At 34.7% G+C, this 24148-nt stretch overlaps 2 protein-coding genes across 5 annotated transcripts in view; both read right to left on the bottom strand.

Annotated features, from left to right (window-relative positions):
* Nucleotides 1-4881, bottom strand: part of LOC118184364 (calcyphosin-like protein) — a 64580-nt gene extending 59699 nt beyond the window's left edge. Inside the window, exon 1 of the mRNA XM_035354026.2 lies at nt 4752-4881. The gene's annotated coding sequence lies outside the window, so the exon portion shown is untranslated. The remainder of the gene's footprint in view (nt 1-4751) is intronic.
* Nucleotides 4882-15040: 10159 nt separating this feature from the next.
* Nucleotides 15041-24148, bottom strand: part of LOC118184363 (FRAS1-related extracellular matrix protein 1-like) — a 190469-nt gene continuing 181361 nt past the window's right edge. For 2 of the 4 annotated variants that reach the window (XM_085807237.1, XM_085807236.1), the window contains one exon: nt 15041-15554. In XM_085807237.1, the coding sequence (XP_085663363.1) occupies nt 15331-15554 (224 nt within the window). In that variant the 3' untranslated portion in view covers nt 15041-15330. The remainder of the gene's footprint in view (nt 15555-24148) is intronic. The other 2 variants (XR_015038404.1, XR_015038405.1) reach the window with 1 other exon arrangement.

The following is a 24148-nucleotide window of genomic DNA, read 5'->3' as shown; positions in this document are numbered from 1 at the left end:
ATAATATAGATATTTTCTCCACCGTCTCAATAGAATACATGTAAACATCATTGCAAAAAGAAATAATGAAAAAATGCCAAGACCGATGGGACAATGATAACAGTGGAAGAAAAGTCTTTCGGATTTTTCTAAAGTTAAAACAACAAGACTCTCTACTGATGAAAGAATTAATGAAGCACTGACACATCATGGACAATGTCCAGAATATTTAAAGAGATTTCACAGAAAGAAAGTCAAATGTAAATGTGATTGTAAAGCACAAAATGTAAATTGTAAAGCACAAACTCTGTACACTATTTGTGTGAATGCATACAGATAATCTCTAAGAATATTTTTTAAATATTTCAAGAGAAAATATAATGCATTTATTTACGAAAGAAAATCCAGGTTGGGAATTATGAAAATTGTAAATAATCTAATCAGATATAACTATTTCGAACTAGTTTGATTATGCAGTAAATTTCTATAATTGTAACTAAGTTGAATTGTATACTTGTGATTATTTATGTAATTTAACTAGAAAGATTATGTAATAAGCAATAATATATTACACAATTATGAATTTATGTTCAAAGTAATGTAAAATTGATTAATTTAAATGAATAAGTGATTCAGTGTTTTGCAAAGATGGAAAATCTCCATTCACAAAATTGTTAAAACAAAATATTTAGTTGTATCACATATTATTCTAGCTATTATGTTGAATTTATTCAGAATAAAGGTCTAGGAGACCCTGCTGGCGAGGTCAGCGAATCTTCCTCGGAGGACAAGTTAAGGGCGAGTTGCTCAGTATTTTAATTTGGTTAATTATTGTTATTTTATTTGTCTGGTTCTTTGACTGTTTCTTAGTTTTACCGGTTTGCCAGTATTGGCGCTACGGTTTGTAAGTTGAGTTTAGGTTTAGGTTATGTATCCAAAGCGGGTAACTATTTTTGACATATTTTATTCTTAAGGTAATAAAATAGGAAGGAAAATACTTGATCATAACGAAGCTAAGTTTAGAACATAATGATCAGATTTTCTAAACCACTTAATACTACTTTCATAAATAGCGCCCGTTTACACAGATTTTCAAAGTTTGCATCTTTTAAAGGTGAATTAACAGTTCTTCAACATTAACGTTTTGCATATTTTCAGTTTCAGTCAGAGCACGCCTGAATTTTATTTCTCTTTTACATGATAAGAAGAGAAATATGACATCACTCTGGCAACTACATGTTCAATAAAACACGCGGCAAGAGACCGAAAAAGAAATGAACGTAGATTAGCCACAGAGGTCTACGCTTAGCACGCAAGGCACGAAGGTCATTTCTTAGGATTTTCTACAATATTTTATCCAAGGTAGTACAAGTAGAACTGGACGACTAGTGTTAAAGAATAATCAGAACGAATTCTGGCTTTAGTAATAATTTAATTTTTCTAAAATTTATTTATGTTGATCGAATTTTGATAACTAAAGTTAAAAATAATCTGCTTTTAATATAAACAATACCTGAGGATTCAAAGAAAAAGTAGTGCAGTACAACATAGTAGGACCACCAGCGGCCAAGTGGTAAAGTCGCTGAACACTGGTAGTTTGGCTCGGATTCGAATCCCGGCGAACGGGCTGGCCACTTGTGCGTTTCCAAGCCTGATTGTCTGTTTGCGCCCAGATAATTTTTTTTTTTTCTTTTTTAGTTTTAAGATTAGAAATGGGCTACGCTATCGCTACTAGTTGCATGAATCTGAGTGTTCTAACTATTTTGATTAGCCTACCAAGCGGCCGAGCGGTAAAAGCTGCAGAACACTGGTTTTTCGGTCCGAGCCCCAGCGAACGGGGTGGCTGCATGGGCGTTTTCGTGATTTTTCTCATGTATAATGTGGATACGAACCAGTTTCCCTTAAAGTGTCCTCCACGGGGCATCCCTTCCTTTCCGTGTAGTGACTAAAGGCGGGAAAACGTAATAAATAATAATAATAATTTGGATTGGTATCACATTCTTTGTATTCATAAAATAAACAACACATTATTTACAGGTTAAGTTTGAAGAAGTAAGTTATTAGGAAAAATTATTATTTCTTGCTGGATCAACGCCAGGGTTTTCGGCGCCCACCTACGAATTCAGAATGTTTTATTTTCACTTTCTTTGAGACTTGCAAAAGATTTTAGAGGAAGGTAAAACAATAAAACTATATTGAAAAAGAACCTGTTACTTACATTTTTGTAGGATTTCTTTCAATATCTAATTCGACAAACATGTAATTTCCGTAAGATTTAGAGGCTATTTCTTGTGTGTGCATGTCATTGTCGTAGATATAATTTATTTTTAATATTAAATTTGGTTTCGAAAATGATCATTTTCCAGTTATAGCATCAATATGTAAGATTAAAAGTTATTTTAAACTAAATTATTAAGTTAGAAAATGTTAAATTGTTAGAGAAGTTAACAAGGACTACGCGTTTTCTAATTTATCTTTGCTGTAGCTCTTTAATCACATATCTCGTAGTACTTATGTATGTCTCTTTATGTTTAGTACTATATATGTCTCTTTATCTAGATCTTCCAGTATATTTTTATTTTTATCAATAATGCAAAAATTATCATTGCCAAAATTTTTTATTCAGAAATTTCAGCTTAAATATATCGAAAGGCGTATAAAATAGGCTGGTTTTGAATTTACCTATAGGGTTTGCGGAGATTGTTATGTCTGTAATGAAACTGCCATGTATTATGTTTTCGCCGAATTTCATTTGCGTCGAATTCTGGTTCTCCTTATATTACCTTTATTATTATTGCTTTCCCCCTCAATTTTCAGAAAAATCTATAATATGAATCTGTTCTCATAAAGCATTTTTACTCTTTAAATCAATTGCACAAAAATTTTAAATTTATATTTTATCTCAGAAGAGTTTGCTGATGATATTCACTATAAAAACGGGAAGTCATATTATCAGATAGAATATGCATTACAAATCTTCAACTGCAATAGGAAAATTTTGTTTTTCATGTTATATTTTAATTAAATTTTCCCTAATTTCATAAAATGCTTCATATATTTCTTCCAGGTGATATCGCGAGGCTCTAACTGAGTTTTACTTTCCTGTGAAATATAAAATGGTTATTTCAGTATTAAACTGGATGTAGATTCCAAAAGTCTTAGTATCATTTTAGGCTTCTTTTGCACAATTTTTTGCTAAATTTAAAAGCACGAATAGCACACATTAAAAAAAAAAAAATTTCCTAGAACTTGTATTTCTGTAGGAAATTTCTTTTTCTCCTTTGATATTCCCATGTATACACATGTATACTTGACACATGTATACTTGACACATGTATACTAGACACATGTATACTTGATTATTCATCACATTACATAAAATAACATGACATTTTGTTTTACAAACATTTCATGACTGCTTTATATAAACGATGATTTCTAGATTCATCTATTTGCAAAAATTCTAAACTTTTTCACTATTTTCAATTACTTCATAAACTCCTTCGAAACTGGAGACAGAAAATTTTTTAATAAATTTTATGAAGCCCTTAGAAATCGTATTTTTAAACTGTACTTTTGATAATCTTAAGTTATTTAGGAGTAATCATAATGGTCAATAAATTATGAAATAGTTTTTATATGAATTTAAAATAGAAATATGAGAAAACATGCTCTTGTAACGTTTGCTACATTGGAAGCTTCACTGAACTTTAAGTCAACTTTTGTTTTTAAGCAAATTATTGTTTTTAGATAATATGCACTTACGAAAACATACACTTTCTTCCAATCCTTTTAAGTTATGCACCAATGAAATTACCTGCACTTAAAAGATTCTTCATGAAGGAAGAAATCTAAGCACTTTCACTGCTAATACATAAGAAGCAACTGCTCAAATAAAACAGCGTTTGGAAGTTTAGAGTATTACGATATTCTCTTATGCATTAACAAGTATATCTTTCTTCTAATACTGAGAGGCATGAGAGTTTCGTGGTTTGCCCAATGTGTACCAATGATACGAGACAATTTCCCTTAAAAAGTCCTCCACGAAAGCATTTCTTCCCGCTGGAAGGTAGTGTATTTATATACGCACTCAAGCGATATAGAGGGTTTTCTTTCTGATTGATGAGCATATCAAACATTTATTAAATTTGCTTTCCCTCAGCTTTCCACTACTTCTAAACGCGGAACAAAAACTTAGTTATTACAGCTTGTTCCTCCATATGCAGCTTTAGAAATATACATTGAGTGCAAGAAAATGTAAGATAAAATGTCTTGAATAAAGATATCTTTCACTGTTTTAGTCTTATAAATATCATATTTTTAAATTCAGGAAAATGTAAAATTTTACATTGGCAGGTAGAAAAATTTACGTATATACTAATAATTAAACCATGAAATAAACATTAATACTTGTAATATATTTAAAACCTGTAATGATAAGAAATAAGTAAAAAAGAAACATTAGTATTTAAAAGTTGTCACTGTTACTGCCGTATATAACACTTAAAATGCTAGTGAAAAACACAGTCATGTGAGGAATAAAAATGCTTCACAGTCGTCGAAAAATATATTGCGATAAAAGCATACACTGCATACAAAATTACCTTTCAAGTTGATTTATGCAAAGTTTTATTACTACAATAATATCATTACATTTAGATCTTCTATTTTGATAAAACTTGACAATTTGTGTTATTATATCATTGATCGCACTAAAAGCATCTTTATTCCCACAAAATAGGAAAATTTATAAATATCGGAAAGGGACTGACCTATAAACTTCGGAACCATCAGAGGTTTTCCGCTGTCCAGTCATCAGTTTATGAACCGTTGTCAAAAGCCGACTTTATCGTCTGAGCCAGACGAAGAGATTGGGCTGAACTAATTTATTCCGCAAGATGGCAGCACTACGCCTTCTATTTGTATCTGGCCGGAAAAAAGCTGCTTCTCGTACATGTGCATATAATTCCTGAAACGAAGCGCAGTTTTCGGAAAAAAGGCTAATAAGTATGCGTGATCTAAGCTGGTAAGCACACAACCCTGTTACATGTTTCGTGCAAAAACTTACTAAGAATGATTTGCATAAGACACGTTGTATCTTGCTATTATTAACAGAAGTTTCATATTATGGCTATTTATTTATCATTTAGAACAAGGGTTCCAATTGGGCAGGTACTGACACCCTTGGTTCGATTAAATTTTTAAATTTTAAAAGGCGTCAATGATGATAAAGGAATCTATTTGGGGGTTGACAGCCGAATATGCACAGGCAATCGATCATCATAACCAAAATCCCGACATTTTATTAAAAAAAATTATAATTAATTTATTCGCTGCTTATCAGGTAGTAAAGAGGAATTCATGTAAAATAAATACAAGGGCTAAATGCACTAAGATTATTTATATATTTAATAAAATCGATATTATTTTTTAAATATAATAATTTTCCATGCAATATAAAAAAGAAAACGTAAATATCACAGAACTGTTGAACTGCGATATATCTGATCTTGAGATTACGATGCAAGAAGAGTTCATTGCATCGAAGGCGGATGTTCAAGTGCAAATCTTATTAAAAAAATGGATACATTAAGTGTTGGAATTTAAAAGTCATTCGCAAGAAATATACCAAAATAAAAAAAGTTACAGACCCAGCATTATTGACTTTTCTTACCAAATGGAAGTAGGCTCTTGTTAAGTCAATAATTTACTATTGAAAACAAGGCGCAGGTTGAAAATTACTGAATGAAGTAATTTAAGAATTAAGTTGGGCAATTTTATGCCAAATACATTTAAAAAATTGGAAAACTGAAACACCATGAAGGAAAGCAAATATAAAAAAGATATTTATTGTACGTAAACAGTATGGCATGAAGACAAAAGGATTAAACTTGTGAACAGGTTGGGGGTTTACATAAGTACGAAATTAGTAGAAACAACTGCCACCCCTGGCAGCTAAATGTCCCCTTGCCCGGTTAGGCATGGTGTCGAACTGGGCTTGGATGACAATGCTGCTTCAATTCTAAGCCACACTTCATCAACCGTATTAGCTGGAGAGGAGTAGCGGGCCAGTCTCTTAGCAACAAACGACCAGATGTTTCCAAGGTTGACAGATGCACACCAGGGCAGCAATAGAAAATTCAGTGTTTCGAAGAATGTCAGAACAAGAAGTGCAACATTTGGTCTTGCATTATCTTTCTGCAAAATAGCGTTTGGCAGGTCTCGAAGACAGGGCACAAGCACTCGGCCGAAGATGGCAGAAATGTACCGAATTGCGTTCAAATTACCGTCGATTTAAACTAGATAGGTGAGTGTCGTGTACCCAATGGCTGCCAAACCATCACACCAGGTGCAGGGCCCCTATGCCGATATCAAATACAAGCAGCTGACGTGTGATTTCCTCGGAGCCTCCAGACACGTATACGGCCATCAGAATACTGCACGCAAAACCGGGACTCGTCTGAAAAGACGACATTCTGCCACTCCTACATCCAGCTTTGTTATTCGGCGCACCAGAGTCACCGTTTCTCTCTATGCTGCGTTGTCAACGGAAGCCGAGGTAATGGTCGCCCTGCTGATAGTCTACGCTGCTGCAAATATCGACGCACCGTACAAGCGGATAATGGATATGCTGCAAGAAGCGTAGCTAGAGGGGGGCAAGGGGGCACCTGTCCCCGGGCGCAGAATCCAAAGGGCGCCAAACTGATGTTACGACATTTTAGAATTAAATGCTTTCCATCCCTGGAAAGCAGTAGGGGGCGCGAAATCTTCAGTTGTCCCTGGGCGCTGAAAACCCTAGTTACGACTCTGTATGCTGCAAACATTTCCTGGCTGATGGTACGTGATGTGGTTGTACGGTTTTGCAGGGCTGATTTCTATCGAATTCCGACACTTGCTGGTAAGCATTTCTTCTTATTCGAGGCATAACACGATATTCTGAGCAAACTCCGACCTCACAAATTGCTTTCCGAATGAGAAATCCACTACACAACTTTTCTTTTTATGCATAGCTTCAGATGTCGTTTCTCCCTCCTGCGTCGTCTAAACGCGCTCAAAGACTAATCATTTGCATATCCAAAACTCTTTTTCCTTTCATGTCATTTTGAAGTTCCTCATATCACTCCCTCCTGGTGTTGCAATTTTAATGGCCAGCAGTGTATTTATCAAATTAATAATAATAATACCAAAAATAGTGAAACAAGAATCTAATAAACCGTTTTTGAAGACATTTGTTCATATTTTAATCCTAATTATTACCTTTAAGTTATTTAAGCGCAATTATTTGCAGTATGATTATGTTGTATACTGTATATTATAGAGAAAGATGTAAGAAGGTCGATGAAGAAAATTGTTTTTTAAAAGGATTCGAAGCAAGTAAAAAGTTGGGAATTCCCTATTTAAAGCAATAAAAACATTCATCGACAAATTACAAGGTAACCAAAAATGTTCCTGACGTTTTGGACAGTCAGAAAGAAAAAGCCATAAAATAAATAATAATTACCGTTAATCCTCAAAGTAATTACCATCGGCATCCAGTCCCTTTTGCCAACGGGCAGCTAGCTGTGCAATGCCATCGCGGTAAAACTCAGGAGTCTTGGATCAAAGAAGACCGTGAAGTCCTTTTCGCGGTCTGGCCGGTTGTTGAAGAATTTTCCGTCCAGGGAATGGGAAAGGAAAATGGATGTTTCGAATATTAGCTGGGTTCAAAATGCACCTCACTTTACCTCAGCGCGCGTTACTTATGAAGTTGTTTTATCTTCATCAATTGAACGCAGCCGCCACTCTTTGTGAATTCAGAAGTCGTAACAAGCTACGTAATGGTTTTCTATCAATTAACGCACAGCAAGACATGATTCAGAAGTTTAAAAGAACAGGATCCTTAGCAGTTCGGTTTGATAAACGCGTTCACACTTAATACTCAACGGCTCTAGCGGAGCTAAACGGTGCATGAAACACGGATCTATCTAACCTAGCTAGTTCACACTTACTGGAATCGTCCACCAGCGATAGCCAATAAGCAAGCAGAAAATCGCGCGCGCTTTCATTTTCCTGCTTTGGAATAACCTAATGGACTCTACAAAGTACATTATTTTTCAAAAAAAATAAATAAATAAATAAATAAATAAATAAATAAATAAATAAAAAAGATTTTGAAACACCCAAAAATAAAAAAAGTTTTTTCCGATGCTGGGTACGGAGAAACTGTAAAATGCATATGAAATAAGCACGAACCTTTGAGATAGGTATCAGTACGAAATGTGTCCACCGTGGAGTGTAATTCAACTTACCACACGTCGTGACATGCCTCGCACAACATTATCCACCAGCTGTTGAGGCAATTGATCCCATTCCTGTGTCAGTGCAAGGATGAGAGTGTTCTTGTTCGTTTGAGGATATTTTCGACTAGCAGGTGGCCTTCCCTGAGCACCCCAAACATTTCCAATGGAGTTTCGATCTGGAAAACATGTTGATCATACGACGCATTGAATATTCTCGAGGTCTAGATAGTCCTGAACAGCAAATGTCTGACGACATGGTGCGTTGTCGTCCAACAAAAGAAATTTGTTTCCTAAAGCACCACGGAAAAGCCAAACATGAGGCAGTGGAACTATATCAATATACCCTTGTCCGGTCATAGTCCCAGCTGCAACTACATGTAGGGGCATGTGTCCGTTTATAATATTGCCGGTCCATACCATGATAGTGTATCTCGGATATCAGTCCGTTTCCTAGATATCTTCTGGTCGATAAACAGTACCACTCCCACTCAGGTCATTTGGTACCTACAATTCGATGACGGACAGAAACTACTCTCCTCTGAGAATAGTTTGCAAACCCAGTCCTGTTCCGTCCAACTGGGATGCTCGCGACATCGTTGCAAACGAGCCGTGTGGTGCTATATAAACAATGAAAAGAGACACACAACAGGTCTGCTGGCGCATATTCTTCCTTATTACAAACATCTAGCTGCAGTTTTTCGGGAGATCCGCTGTGTCAGCAAGAAACTCATTCGCCACGTGCTGAGCTGTGGTACGTCGGTTTCTTTTTGCAGATAGAGCAATGTACCTGCCCCCTGCAGGCGTCTTACATCGAACACGATCTCCTCCTAATGCCGACAACCTGTTCCAGTTATTTTTAATGTTTTCACAGCCGTGAGACAATGCTGGGGACGATCGGCAATAGTTGTTATTTTTTACCCCTTTTCGATCTTTCCGATGATACGGCAAGCGTAAAATTATCTAAGTGATGCCGAGAAGACACACCGAAACTCTGCCGTAAAACTTGGCACAACAACAACCCGCACGGATCAAATCCTTTAAATCTTTTATCAGCGCCATCACGTTATGAACAGGCGAGTAAATTAAAATTTGCATACGCACACCGCTTCTTAGTGTACCTTACGCTTATTCTAATTTTCCACAATTAGCAGATGCTACGGGTGATAGCGTTGTCTGTCCTAAGCAAATGTCTAGTAGTGTAGAATGTATTAACGAAGATCACAGTCTCTGTTAGTGTCAAGAGTCTGCATCTGCTTACGAAGTGCACATTTTCTAAAAACCTCATAGACATCTATTATCGCAGTTTTATCAGTCATAGCATATTATAGTCGCAGCATAGCGTATGCATCATATTCTGTTTTTCCGTTTATACTGTGTGTCACCTAAATTAATTCATTATTGTTTTATTCAAAAGCTTTTCAGATATCAGTGTTTTGTGTTTGAATATATAACTTTAGCCAGCGATATGTGCAGAGGAAATAGTTTATCTGGATTCATCAATTCAAAAATTTGTAATTATGAAAGTATTATAGAGTACGTTGTTTAGAGCTTTTGCACTAGTTAAAGACCTCATGGGATTAGACATAAACCTGTATATAATAAATTTCAAGAGAAATGGAAGAATCTGTCAAATTTATCTTTTAAGAAAACAGAATTTTGTATATAATTGTATGTCAAGGTCCAGGTGGTAAAATATTTCTTACTGTATTGGCCGCTTACTCTGTTATCTGAGAGGTAAGACTTTATTGCCATTAAAGGACACCAGATGACAGAAAACTTGATTAAGTTAGCAGTAAAATATGACTCACCGCATTAAGTAGGCTGTAAAAATTGGAATTCCGCCTGCTACAGCAAATACCGATCCAGGTCTGAAAAACATTTGGAAGCAAAGTTTCCCAAATATAAGAATTGATGGAACTCCTAGTGAAAATATTCTGTCAAGGAAACAATTCAGTGCTGCGAAAGAGTATGAGGCGAGATATTTTTAAGTTGCGACCTGATTGAAGTCTAGAGATCTTAGTTATTCTTGGAAAGCAGAAAACTCTTTTCTAGAAACTTAAATGTCATTATTTTGAGAATTTTGAACCTTGCAAATTATAAATTTATAGTCGAATCGAATACTAAATATATTATATAATAGTATTATACAATGTAAATAACTGACAATTGCTAAATTGCCACTTACTGCACTGTTAAATCCTTGGAGTGAGAAAATTTTATTTACTTATTATTTTATTTCAATGAAATTTTTATGAAATGTTTCCAACGTTAAATATTGTAATTTGTTAAGATACAGGGTGTCATGATGGTGGCTGAGTAGAGAGCTAATATCCAATTTAGAGCTACTTCAGAGTTAAATGGGAATCTTTTAAATAAGATAATTAAAAGTAATGTTGATGGCTATAGGCAGTTTTCGAGTATATGTAATTCAGAGGGTACATTTTGTAAAAGTTGCGAAGTTACAGCTGAGAACTAAGGACGAAAATATAAGTTGCAAAATAAATTTAAATAAGAATTGGTTAACAAAGGAACAGATAACAACAGCAGCTTCTGAAATGAATCTTTTAAATGTTAATGAGAGGGAAGAAATACATGCCTCATTCAAAGAAAGTTGACCTGTTTCAGAAAATACTATGTTAATCACCCCCGAAACTGCTATGGATTATAATCTCTCATATCTCTCAAAGCCTTAATATTGCAAAAGACAATAAGAATATAAGAAATATTTTAGAACGAAACTACGGAGAGCTGGAAAAATAAAGCACAAGTGCCTATCAGTTGTTCCCTGTAGATTAACTGCAACATAGATTTAAATGATTATATGGCATAACATTTTATGCTGGGCTATTTGAAATTAAACAAAATAACAAAAATCTGTTTTTTTTATTATTGAAGAGATAATTAAAACTGTTAAATTAATGGATTGAGTGAAAACATCAGATTTGATATGTGGCTGTTATCATATTGCAATGAAGCCTGAAGTGTGTGTATGTGAATTCATCAATGACGGTATGCATTTTTCAAATTATTTTTCAGACAGCAGGGCTGCCACATTGTGGAGATCGATGGATGTTTTTCTGAGGCGGTCAGGTGTCAAACAATATTCATTTACCTTGGTACTAGTGAAATTCTTGACCAGAACCTGCAGGATTTGTGTGAAGTGTTCTTGCTGTTGAAAGACGAGAGCTTAAAGGCAACAATTTGTGCGAAAGGAATCTACTTATTAACGTTATAGAATAACCCAAACCGTAATAAATTAGGAATGAATCCAACTTGAAATAGTCACACACTTTTCACGTTCAAAACCGCTAGGAAGTACAGGGGTTAGGCCAAATTTGGCGGTTTCGTTGTTAGATAATGATGGATAATAATTGTTAGATAATAATTAATATGGAAATATTACTTTTCGCTGTTATGTAATGATTTTATTTCGGCAACCTTATAAGGTATTTCTCCCACTTTCTTAGCGTGCCTTCGTGGTGTAATGGTAGCACGCTGAGCCGGTATTCCAGAGGTCCGTGGTTCGATTCCTGGCGAAGGCGGTTGCATATTTTTCATCTTTTCTGCTTCCAATTAACCTAATGACTCTATCCCTCTGCTTCAGTAACACAGCGAGAATTTACGCCTCCTTGAACAAAATCCAACATTTCGGAAAAGCTAACTCCATTTTTGAATGTACGAAGTCAGATCACAAATCAAAATACCGATTTTTATCCGCCACATTAATGTGTGAAAGCGCCACCTATAGGTGAATTGAATCGCGGATAGAAACCCAGTACAATCCAGTATATCGCAGTATCGTAGACCAAAAGTGGTTTTTTCTAGCAAATCGGCTGTGTCGAATGTGTCCGTTAGCTCCGATATGTTCCAGTGTAAATGTCGCTATAGAGGTTAGAAACTAGTGTAAAACCCGTTAGTTAATGATATCGCGATTGCAATCGTTGAAGGCACCCGTTGTATTATTTATTCTGATAGTAGTAGTGCCTGAGAAATAGCACGACCGCTGAATTTGAAGCTTTAAGCAGAATGCTATTCACTTCTACCCATACAAGATAAGCGGCGTGCTGGAATTAAAAACACAATGATTATTGTTGTGCCTCTCAAATTTTACGAGAATAAGCCTGGCAACAACTGTAGTAGAAAAAATTGTGCATAGCTTGAATGGCAACAGCGGATGCATTCCGTACTTTTATGTTTTTGGAAGGCAGCCAATTCTTCTTGCGATTTTATTGCGTTACGAAATTGAGTTTTTGTTTGGACGAAATGACATCCGCTGCGGATATTAGGGATATTTATCAATTTGGTGCGTTTTAGAAGATGAGGACCCCTAAGTTTGCGGTATTTAAATTACAAATGTTTTCTCAAGTTTAGAAAAATTATGCTGGGCTTATTCTTGTTGTTCAAAGTGAAATTTTATGTTATTGTGGTTATATATAATTTGCAAATATGAATGCGAATAGAATTCCATTAAATGCATTAACCCCTTGGCCTACAGGATATCTGCCAATTGCACTGCACCGTGCCTTTTAAGACGTCTCGGGTGTAATTATAATTAATTGATCAGTTGACAAAAAAATTGCATGATGGGTACAAGAGATTTTAATTCTTTATACAAAATTATATTTGAAACGTGTGAATGTAACGAAGCTTTACGGGGAACTAAAGTAAAAGATCATCCAGTTTCGTCAGAAACAACTGAAAAAAACAAAATACTGATGTTGCAATCAAAGGAAAAATAGTCAATGTAGAATAATTCCAATCACTTGTTCTAATAATAACACGCGGCATTTCATGCACAAATTCCTCACCACGAGTCGGACTCGTGGCTTTTGTTTATGACACAAATTCTTTACCACGAGTCAGACTCGTGGCTTTTGTCTATGGCACAAACTCTTTACCATCAGTCAGAATCGTGTGGCTTTTGTTTATGGCACAAATTCTTTACCACGAGTCAGACTCGTGGTTATAGGCCAAAGAGTTAAAAAAATCTGGAATGGTATTTAAACTTGCAGATATTTAAATTTGACGAGTCTATATTCTGTGGAGCCAGTTGCAGTCAGGCGTGAAAAGTAAGAATTTTTTCTCACGACATAAGAATTATTATAAATGGGTGCCATTTGCTCTACCAGGATGAAGGTTGACGATGCTTGGCCATGGAGAATTCTGTGGGAAGATCAGCCCATTTTCACCTAAATGGAACTGTTAAAACTCACAATTCTCGAATCTAGGCATCCGAACAATACCGTGCAGTTCCGGAAATTCCACTGCATTCACCAAAAGTAAATGTTTGGTATGGCTTCACAGCAGGATTCTTCATCGGACCGTTCTATTCTGAAAACATTGTTTTGAAAGGACTACACACCCATACCCTTACCACTGTAAAGGTATGAAATGTTAACTAGTTTTTCTCATTCCAGAAATTCAGCAGAAGCAGTTGCTGTAACATACAATTTTTATACAGGATGGAGCACACCAGCACATTGGTCTATCGGTACAGTGGCTATAGCACCATCGTTTTACATAAGAAAAGGTCGTAAGTTGCGTTTTCCCACTTGCATGGCTGCCTCTCTCTCTGAGTCTAACCACATATGACTTTTTCTTTTGGTATTGTTTGAAGGTCAAGGTCTGTCTTAGTGGGGTCCCAACTGCAACAAAGTTAAAGAATTATACATAACATGCGCTGTGCTGAGTATTCCTAGTGACATGTCACGTTTGACCATTACAAATGTTACAGGATGTAATCTGCGATCCACGAGAAGGTGGTCACCCTGTAAGAGGTCTATGCCTTCATTGAGGAAGTGTTTTTACTGAATAAATTGCTATGGTGCACTGAAATAGAATCCCTGTTAACCTTTGGGACAGTTCATTTGCTGCATTAAAGCAGTGTTGCATTTCTTTTTTACTGATTTGTCCAGACTATAACAGAACAACTGTGTAGACTATAACAGAACAACATTTTCCCCTATCAGCAACTTTGGAATCACTTTACAGAATCTTTTTCGCACGTCATCCTAAGTCCCACTACCAAATTTGGTGGCATTTCAGTTGATAGATCGAGCTACAGATAACTCTGTGAAGTGTCACTTCAAAAAACAACCTTACATGAATATAACTGCGCAGCATTTTAGCAAGTGTGTGTTCTCTTGCAACAAGTGTCCTAAAACCGCAATACATAACCAATATGTAAGGATAACCAAGGGCAATTTTCTATTATGTCTACTATTTCTTACATATGGACATAAAAGCTATCCTAATAAATAATTACTCTGCATGAGATATGGTGAAGCTTTAAAACATAAAATTTCTTTCTGCAGTGGCTGTCCTTATCACAGATATAGAAGTCCATGACATGTAAAGCAGTTTATAACGCTAATGATATTTTTGTTCTACCATCTACTACAGAGTAAGCTCCTATCTAAACTGATGGGAATAACCTACCAATCATACATATAATGAGTCAAATAACATTAAAAATTTGCCATTATCACTTTGCAGTCAGCAGGCTTCACGAATGAGAAGGTAATATTTTGAAATGGAAGCCACTGGTGCTCACAGTGACTGAATTAAATACAGCAGCACAATGCAAATCAAACTTAATTTAACTATAAATTCTGTGTCTGATTGATTCAGAAAGTATTCTAAATAAAATTCTGTATGCTTACAAAGATTGCGATATTAACTATTGTTTAATCTAATAAAGTGCTAACTTAATTTGAAACTGATAAAGACTTGAAAAAAATTTTGCTTAAAAAGCAGTATAAAAGAAAGAAAGAAAAATAATATTCTATTATTTAAAGAACAATTTTATTAGTATACACATTACATTAAAATAATATTTTAGAAGCATTTTAAGTATATTATATTTATATACAATTAAGCTCAAATAAATACATCTCTATTATAGCAATTAAAAGAAGCTCTTCAGAAACTAAATATTTTTTTGAGAAAAAAGCTAACATTTGACAATTTCAGTACATGCATAGATATAACATTTCTTCATTGAAAAATGAGCTTAATAGAGAACATTTGTTACATAATGCTAAAACTGCCATTCAAATTTGCTGTATAACAATCACTGGTTTGATTCTGAATACAGGGGCATGGCACAAATAAAAGAATGTGACTGAGTATCACAGTTCTTATTAATCCATAAGCCAGAGCCTCGAACCAAAACACAACGATGCTTAATTTCTCTGTTGAAGGATAAACGTGGAAACCCCTTTTTCCAATTAAAAAATCGAACATGAGTATGGTTTCTGTAGCTCCATTCATTTGTTTCCGTCGAAGCATGTAAACCTAGAAAGATAACACAGTCACATTAAAAATACAAATAAATACAAGCAATAAATAAAGAAATTTGAATAATGCGTTCATAGCAGACAATTCTCAAAGCTGAACAAGGCTAAAAAAGTAACTGGAAGTAGCAAGTCATGATATCACTGGTTAAACTTAATCATAGTTTTATGCACCTAACTAATAATTAAGAACTTTACGTGATTAAAGGTCCTCGTAATAAGCCCTCTTAATGATTAAAGGCCCTCGTAAAAACTTTTCAATGGTGAATACTTTGATAAGTAATAATTAATTAATAGCAGAATAATTTGTAACGGAATATTTCACAGCTCTCCTTTGCCCGAATTTTAAATTATAATAAACGCTCTTTATTTTGCGAAATTTCAAAAATATCACCTAATTGTTAAGGTCTTTTAAAATGTAAAAATATCACAGCAATAACTGATACAGCCATGCAAATATGCAGCAAAATACACCAAACTTATACATGAACAAATCAGCGAACTGATATTGTGTCTTGCTGCTCCAAGAAAATCGCACAGTTCACACCACACTGAAAGATACATTCTATGGGGTACCAAAACCTATGTCTCATCTTTATATTCTCTGAATTTTTAGTCATCGGAATATCATTACTTTTTCAGTACTTGATTTTATGCTTGCAAAATGTTTCATCAATAATTCATCTATCTACCAAACGGCTGAAAAGTTCATCACTTTACAAGATACTTAATTTCTCAAGCACGACATAAATAAACTATTTACTTACTGACTGCAGAACTCTATTGCTTCTGCAGAGTATTTCGCTAAAACAGTGAATAAACAAGTTTACTGCTTCCTTTTTCTATTCTCCTTTCCCAGTACTCAATAATTTAGCATTCCATGGGCAAAAAGCACAATACCATAATAAATCTAACAAAACTGTCTAATCATATAAAGACTAAAATTAAATTTCTAATTTAACTGTCTAAGAATGATCAGAAGAAAGTGTATATTGATATGTATACCATGTGCATAAAAGTCCTTACAGGATCTTTAACTTGGCTCACCAGTGGCCCGGCGTTAAAGTTGCTGAACATTGAAGCATTTATTCATTAAGTAAATGCCACTGGATATTAAGCTTAAAAACATCAGTTGTTGCTGAGAGGCCAAGCTACCTATCTTATAACCCATAATGCTCTTGATTCCGACTGGAAAAGCTGCACGTTTTCTCTCAATCAATAATAAAAGATACAAATGCATAAAGAAAAGTTAAAAAATTTAGCCTTACTTAATAATATCAAATTTTCATTTTGTGCGGATGACTATCGAATAAAGATTGTGGAATACCTAAAATTGGAAGAATATTACAAGATATTTTCAAACTGAAAGAGCTGGTTTTTTGGCATCTGGCAGCTGAAACGGGAAGAAGAGACTGATGATGTAGTTGGGTTCGCTTGCTTTAACTTTGAAAGTGTCTTATTCAGACTTCACTTTCATAAGTTTTTTTTTTTTTTTTTTTTAAATCAAAAAGCTTTGAAGAACTGTATAGCAGAAAATGTGAGCTGAGATTTTAGCTCATGAAATTACATGTATTTATATTCAAATTAGTAATGTAGCTACCGCAAACTAAACTTCAACTATATCATGCATAAACATTCGTTTAAACTGATTTTTAAGATCGCATATACATTAAAGGTGGCTCATTGTTTCACAATAGTTTTTAAATATATGTGAATAATAAGGCATCGACTATAACCATTGATAAATTTCTACATTTATGAAGCATTATTTTTGGGCAAAAATACCACAACTAATGCTTTTGATGTTAGTCATAAAATAATTTGCATTACAGAAATAGTTAAAAAAATATGCAAGCACATTTTCAGAATACAGGCTTACATATACCTGGTTAAAAATGAATTAATGCTAACAATAGATTTCATAATTCATCAAAACAAAAATTTGGCTTCTTTTATTTCTTTGCTTCAATTAGCCCTGAAAATGAGTTTTAATCAGATTTTTATAAGCTTTTGCTATGACTATTATAAAAGCAATATTACAGATCATTACATTATTATGAAGCATCAATTACACATAAAATAATGAAAATATTTTAAACTGGTATTTATATACTTTTCCATGCATATGCATGCTAAGGCTGTCCTAGTAAGCTTTTTGTAAGTCTGCTCTAGTAAGTTTTTCCTAGTCACAGGGTTCGTACACATTTCCTTACATGAAAATTAAGGACTTTTAAGGACCATCAGAGAAAAAAAAATTAAGGACCTATCAGCAAACAACAACAAAAAAAAAAAAAAAAAAAAAAAAAAAAAATCGAATAGAATAAAGCAATTATCCATTTAAGAAACTAACAGAAGTGTGTATTATGCACTATTATTAAATTCAATTTAATACTTAACATAAAACAATTTTGAAAATTAAACTAACTCCCTACAAGTTATGAAATAGATAACATTAAATTAAGAACATAATTTCTTGAAAAACATGTATAAGTGTATTTTACACTAATATATCTATTATTAATAGATATTTTAGAGATTTACGTGATTATTATTTAACTTATTTGATATTTATTTAAACACAGTCAACTACTATTATAATTGCAATGTAAGAATATTTTGCAGATTAAAATAACAGATTTGTAAACATACAATTTATTTCTTTGGTTTTTTGAAAGATACTAGAATAATAAACTATACAATAAAAGATACAAAACATTTATACTTTTTTAAAATCTGAAATTTTTTCAGATATTTTAACATCTAATTTATTTATGTCTATTTCCTTTTCTTTAACTATTCTTCTAAGTTCATTTGTTTTGATAAACAAATCAATGTACCTGCTGGTCTCGGCTTCATCTGCTAAAAGCATCTATCGAAGCTGCTGCTGATCTCATTTCTTTATTAATTTCGATATTAAGAATACCTCCAGAAAGCATCTATCGAAGCTGCTGCTGATCTCATTTCTTTATTAATTTCGATATTAAGAATACCTCCAGAAAATTTTATGTAATCAAATACTGTGCATTGAGAAATGTATGATGAGTCACTTAAATTTTCAATTTCAATTGCTTTATTTACAGAGAAGCCCCTTTCCACAGAGGCCTGTCCATGTGACAAGATAAGAATCATTTTCACTATTTTCCATATTTTAGAATAGTGAAAATCATGAAAATAAGAAGTGAGAAATGTGTCAAGAGATAGATTTTGAGGATCAAAAGTAGAAAATTCATGTAAATTTGTCTTAACTACTTTGTCTAGAATCTCTCTAAACTGCAGCAGAATTTCATCACAATTATCTTGTAAAACACGTTTATTCCGCGTTAATACCATTAGAACTATTTTCATTTTGTTCTGGGTTTTTCTGGACTTTTAGCCATCAACTGTGGGTCTATACAAGATGCATTTCGAATAAGAGAATAATTTATTGGACATTTAGCCATTAAGTGTTATACCATTGTTAAGACACATTGTTGACCTTCTTGTTTCAATGCAAAATTTGCAGCTCATGAAATGTCCTTCTTGCGGCAGTTATCATTCATTAACTGCTCAGCAATGAATCCCAAATAAACTTTACTTTTATTATTATAACAATTCAATTTTCTGCTTTAGTTATTTTTGAATATTCTAGTTTCAAAATTTTAAAGTGTTAAAAGCAATCATTTACAAGTTTTAAGATATCTTCAGCAAAAAAGGGAATAAGTGGTTTATCGCTTTGATAATATTCAAGGAAAGGGAATAATATTTTCGACAGAGAGAGAAAAAATGTAGGTACTTTTCCGTTTTGCCGGCGCAAGCGATAAAGTCGCCAATAATGGTACAACCGATGCCAAACGGAATATTCTCGCTGGTAACCTTTTACACCTCATTCAGATAGTTCAGTTTTATGTCTAAGGCCATTTTCGGCAATTAAATCAATTAGGATGCAATCACAGCGCTTACCCGAAGCCGAAAATATAGGAAAGGTAAAGTCAAGGGTTAAATTCATCAATTCTAATGAGAATGCATTAGCGAAGTAAAGCACTGCAGTTTTACATAATTTCTGAGTAAGCTATTGGTACGAATTGAAGTATTTCTTGCATTTAAACTTGTGTTCCAAATTAAGATTTAACTTGAAATTAATGTAGATAATTACTGAGAGCATTATATTTTTGTAGAGTAGTATACGTGAGATGAGATCGCTTGGGGTCACGTGATATGAACCGGCGAAACAGGATGTTGAACCATGAAAGCATAGTAAATTCTTAAATTAATGTCTTTTTATAAATTTATTGTCTTTATTTATTGGCTTTTTATAAAATTTTAAGCGATATTAAAATGTTTATGCCTTCAAAAAAAGAATTCTTAGGACTAACAGTTTTTTTAATATTTTTTGTGTGTATAATGTATGTTGTCGCCAATAAAGTCTGCTTGGCGAGATTTGCGCCGGCGAAACGGAAAAGTACCAAAATGGTAATTTTATAAGAAATGTTTTATCCTTAGTTGCCTCCAAAATATTTGTGAAGGATTTCAATGAATTTTTTTTAGACTGCCCCATTTCAACTTTTTTAATGTATAGTAGCAAATCATCCCATATTTTAATGACTCTTTCAACTGCTGGGACATTTTGCAACCATCGGTAAAAGCAGAACTTCACAGCAGAAAATTTTAATTAAAACATTATTTCTTTATCTATCAGATGATGGAGCAAAGATAAAAATTCTGCAATAATTGTTTTTATTGTTAAACAAAAATGTATGAATTTTTCTTACACATTATATTTTAACACTTAAAAAAATGTACTATATCGATAAAAAATTGCGACATCGCGAAATATTCTAGGCAAGCATTCCTGCAGAGATTCCGTTACATTGCTAAAATTGCCATAGGAATGCTATATTGGCAATACCATGAACACGTTTTTGTTGGCAGTGGTGATGAAGGTGACGAGCCATTTGTGCTACGGTGTGGCCTAGCTTGTACTCATAAAAGTAGATTTGCAGAAAATCCCGTTTTGATGTCTAAACAAAAACACCTAGTAAATATTATTGAATGTAGAAATATAGAGCTTCTAAATGATATATAAGGCAATGTAATTCAAAATATTTTTGTTTCTAATTAAAGACCTTCGCCGATACAGGCGTACATATATGTAATACTCGGCCAACCCGCCGATCTTGACGTCATCGGCCAATCAGCGGCAACCACGTTAGCTTACCGCCGATTGACCTCCGATCAAAATTTGCATGTGGAAAAGTAAAGCCAACAGTTTTCTCCGTGTAGCAACTGCCCACAAAAGGCAGAGCGGTAACGTCCCTGAACACTGGTAGTTCGGTCCGAGGTTTGAATCCCGCGAATGGGCTGGCTGCATGGGTGTTTTCGTGGTTTTCCCCATGTGTAAAGTGTATACGAGCCAGTTTCTCTTAAAAAGTCCTCCACGAAGGCATCCCTCCCTTAAGGCAGATAGCCCTCGAGTGCTTTGCCGTAATCTAATAAACCAAACCAAACCAACCGTGTAACAACCATTCCGCTTATCGGTAATTTTCTTTTAATTTATTAATCTTCCGTTTCTTTTATTTTTTCCTTATCATTTCAACACTGACTTTTTATTCAGGATTTAGCTTTTATTTTAATTTCTAGTTATAAATAGGTGCAATTAGCTTAATAACAAGGATAATTTCAATCATTATCACAATGAAATTTTATATCGACCAACTATTTGGATAACTGATGCGATATTAAAATTCAATAACATTCTTCTGAAAGCAGTATTTCTTTTATAAAACTACTTGGTAAAATTCTAGTATATGGTGCAGCCTTGGCGCAATTTTGAAAATTATCGCCAACACCAAAATGACCCGTTTAACTTCTCATCGTATATGTCCCGTTTACTGCTCATCATAAAGTCGCCAAAAGTAGCCAAATCCCTTATGTAATGGATACCTTGTGCATAGAATTAAACCAAATACTTAATTGTCTATTGAAGCTTCAAAACGTATTTCCGAACTTCACTTTTTTTCGGCTAGCGTTACCGAATTTGCCCTTGACGACCTAAAATCGAAATGGAGCCAACAGATTTCCCGCGAAATCGATAACAGACCCTCTGCAGAAATACTCATAATCCCGCTATCCCATACATATATGTGCAAAATAAATAAATAAACTCCGTAGAAGGTGATCAAAAATTAATTTATGGCTTAATTCAAACAAACACAGAAATTAAGGTAAGCAAAACCGTGTAAAAACAAATTGAAATGATAAAATGAAACTTAGCTTCCATGTGAATTTTCAAGTTCAAGCCCAAGTGCAGGCTTTGCTTGTACACTCCCAGGCCGAGCTTTGTTAAATCTTATTGGAATAACAAAGGGTTAGTTACCCTTCTATCTTGTTGTTTCTTGCCACCGAACTCAAGCGATTATTCGCTTATCAGTTCTTAGATTCTTCACTTCCAACATTAATTTAGAATTCCAAAGTGAGGAACTCTACATTTGGCGCCCGAAAAGTTTTTTTAACGGACCATGTGGTTAGAATCCGGGAAGTTTACGTTGACCCCTCCGACCTTTCAGGTCCCACTAACATCCACGAATCCAGTAGAAGGGTTTGGATTCCTCGTGGAAACGTTGCATGCATCTATGAAACCTACAGCAACATTTGACGGCAAGGGCTCAGTCCTGACATTTTTGGAGCAATTGGACCTACATTTCACCTTACACCCTGTGAATCAGCTACAAAAGGTGATCATAGCTACTACAGCCTTAAAAGGTCAAGCCCTTAGCTGGCAGAAGACTATAGGAAAGTTCTTGTTGGAGGACCCAGGATCTAAATCATATAACTGGGAAAATTTCAAGTCTGCATTACTAAAAGCATTTCCAGTCGTTAAAGATCGTGCGAAGCTTGAATCAGAATTGTATAGTAAATACCAAGGCGGTTTCGAGGATTTGACGGAGTTCATTTTAAGAAAAGTTCATATTTTTAATCTATTATACGGAAAAAGACCCGATAAAGAAATTATCGAATTAATTCTACCGCGTCTTTTACCGTCAGCGCAAGATTTCCTCGAAGTGCGTAATCCGCAAACATTAGAAGTTCTATTTCAGCTTGCAGTGAAATTCCAAAGAAGATGAAACTCATAGAAAGCGCGTGCAAGTCAGTTTGGCCTGTACTCAAGATTTACTCCCCAAAAGAAACCACAAGTTCAGTACAAGGCGTATCGGCAGACTGGAAAAAGTGAAAAGTTCAATAACAAGAGCGCAGATAAATCTAAGGGCTGTGGATATAAAAATCAGCGAAAAGAGGCGGCAGGTAACCAGAATTTAAATGCAAACCAGTGATCGAGAAGGGGCAACGGTCACCGAGTGGGAAAGAAGAACCCTCAGAAATTTGTTTAAATACAGTGGTGGTACAAAATCTAGCTATGCCGGAGGTACAGATTCTGGTAAATAATGTACCAACCACTGCACTCCTGGACACAGGGGCACAATGTTCATTTCTATCGGAGAATTTTTTTAAAAAGCATTTTCGTTGTTACAGACTGTTTAAAGCCACAGGACAGAAAGTAATTGCCGCCCAAGGCAAACAGTGCGTATGTTTGGGGAAAACCGCACTGCATGTTCAGATTAAAAACGAGGTCCTAAAAGTTAATTTTTTAGTCGTGAAAAATTTACTCACGTCCGTTATATTGGGGGTCGATTTTTACGCGCATCCGGCGCAAATCTTAATTTTCAGAATTCTACATTTCAGGTGCACGTGGACCCGGTAGAAGAAGTTTCCATGCCGGAATTGCCCCTAGATCATTTGAATCTTGAAGAGAAAAAGAAGATTGAAGGACTGGTAAGGAAATTTAATTCTTTGTTTAACGACAAACCTGGTTTTTGTCAGGTAGTTAATCATTGCATAGACACTGGGAATGCCCCTCCAGTCCGGTCGAAGCCCTATAGATATGATAAAACGAAAGAAAAAATTATCGAGAGGCATATTGAAAAAATGCTAGAAAACAAAATAATCGTGCCTAGCACGAGTTCGTACGCAAGTCCGGTGGTCCTTTGTAGAAAAAAGAACGGACTACCGCCTGAACACCCGGACGCGTATAGGTTTGCAGTTGATTATCGTAAGTTGAACAGTATAACAAAATATCCCCCGTATCCAATACCAATAATTGACGAAATAATTAGAAAAATTCGCTCAACTAAATTCATGACAACCCTAGACCTCACTTCGGGTTACTTCTAAATCGCTGTTAAGCCGGAGGATGTCCAGAAGACCACGTTCATAACAAAATCAGGCGTCTATGCCTATTTAAGAATGCCCTTTGGTTTAAGCGGAACGCCAGCTACGTTCCAAAAAGCTATGGACATAGTCTTGAAGCCAGTTTTAGGTAAAAGTACAATGATTTATCTTGACGATATCATAGTTACCAGCGAAACATTAGAGGAACATTTGAAACACCTGGAAGAAGTTTTTGCCTTACTTAACGAGGCCGGTTTCAAAATAAATGCAAGAAAATGCAAGTTCGCGGCAAAGGAATTACGATACCTCGGGTACAAAATATCTAATAAGGGCATAGACTCATGATTCAAAAATAATTAAAAGTTATCCTCCTCCAAATACGGCTAAGAAGTT

Source organism: Stegodyphus dumicola, chromosome X1 (assembly GCF_044657685.1).
Source record: "Stegodyphus dumicola isolate Sdum_Otavi_A_Nest chromosome X1, ASM4465768v1".
In the NCBI taxonomy this organism is placed as follows: domain Eukaryota; kingdom Metazoa; phylum Arthropoda; class Arachnida; order Araneae; family Eresidae; genus Stegodyphus; species Stegodyphus dumicola.
Note: the sequence above shows the minus strand (reverse complement) of the source record. Positions and strands in the feature narration are given on the sequence as shown.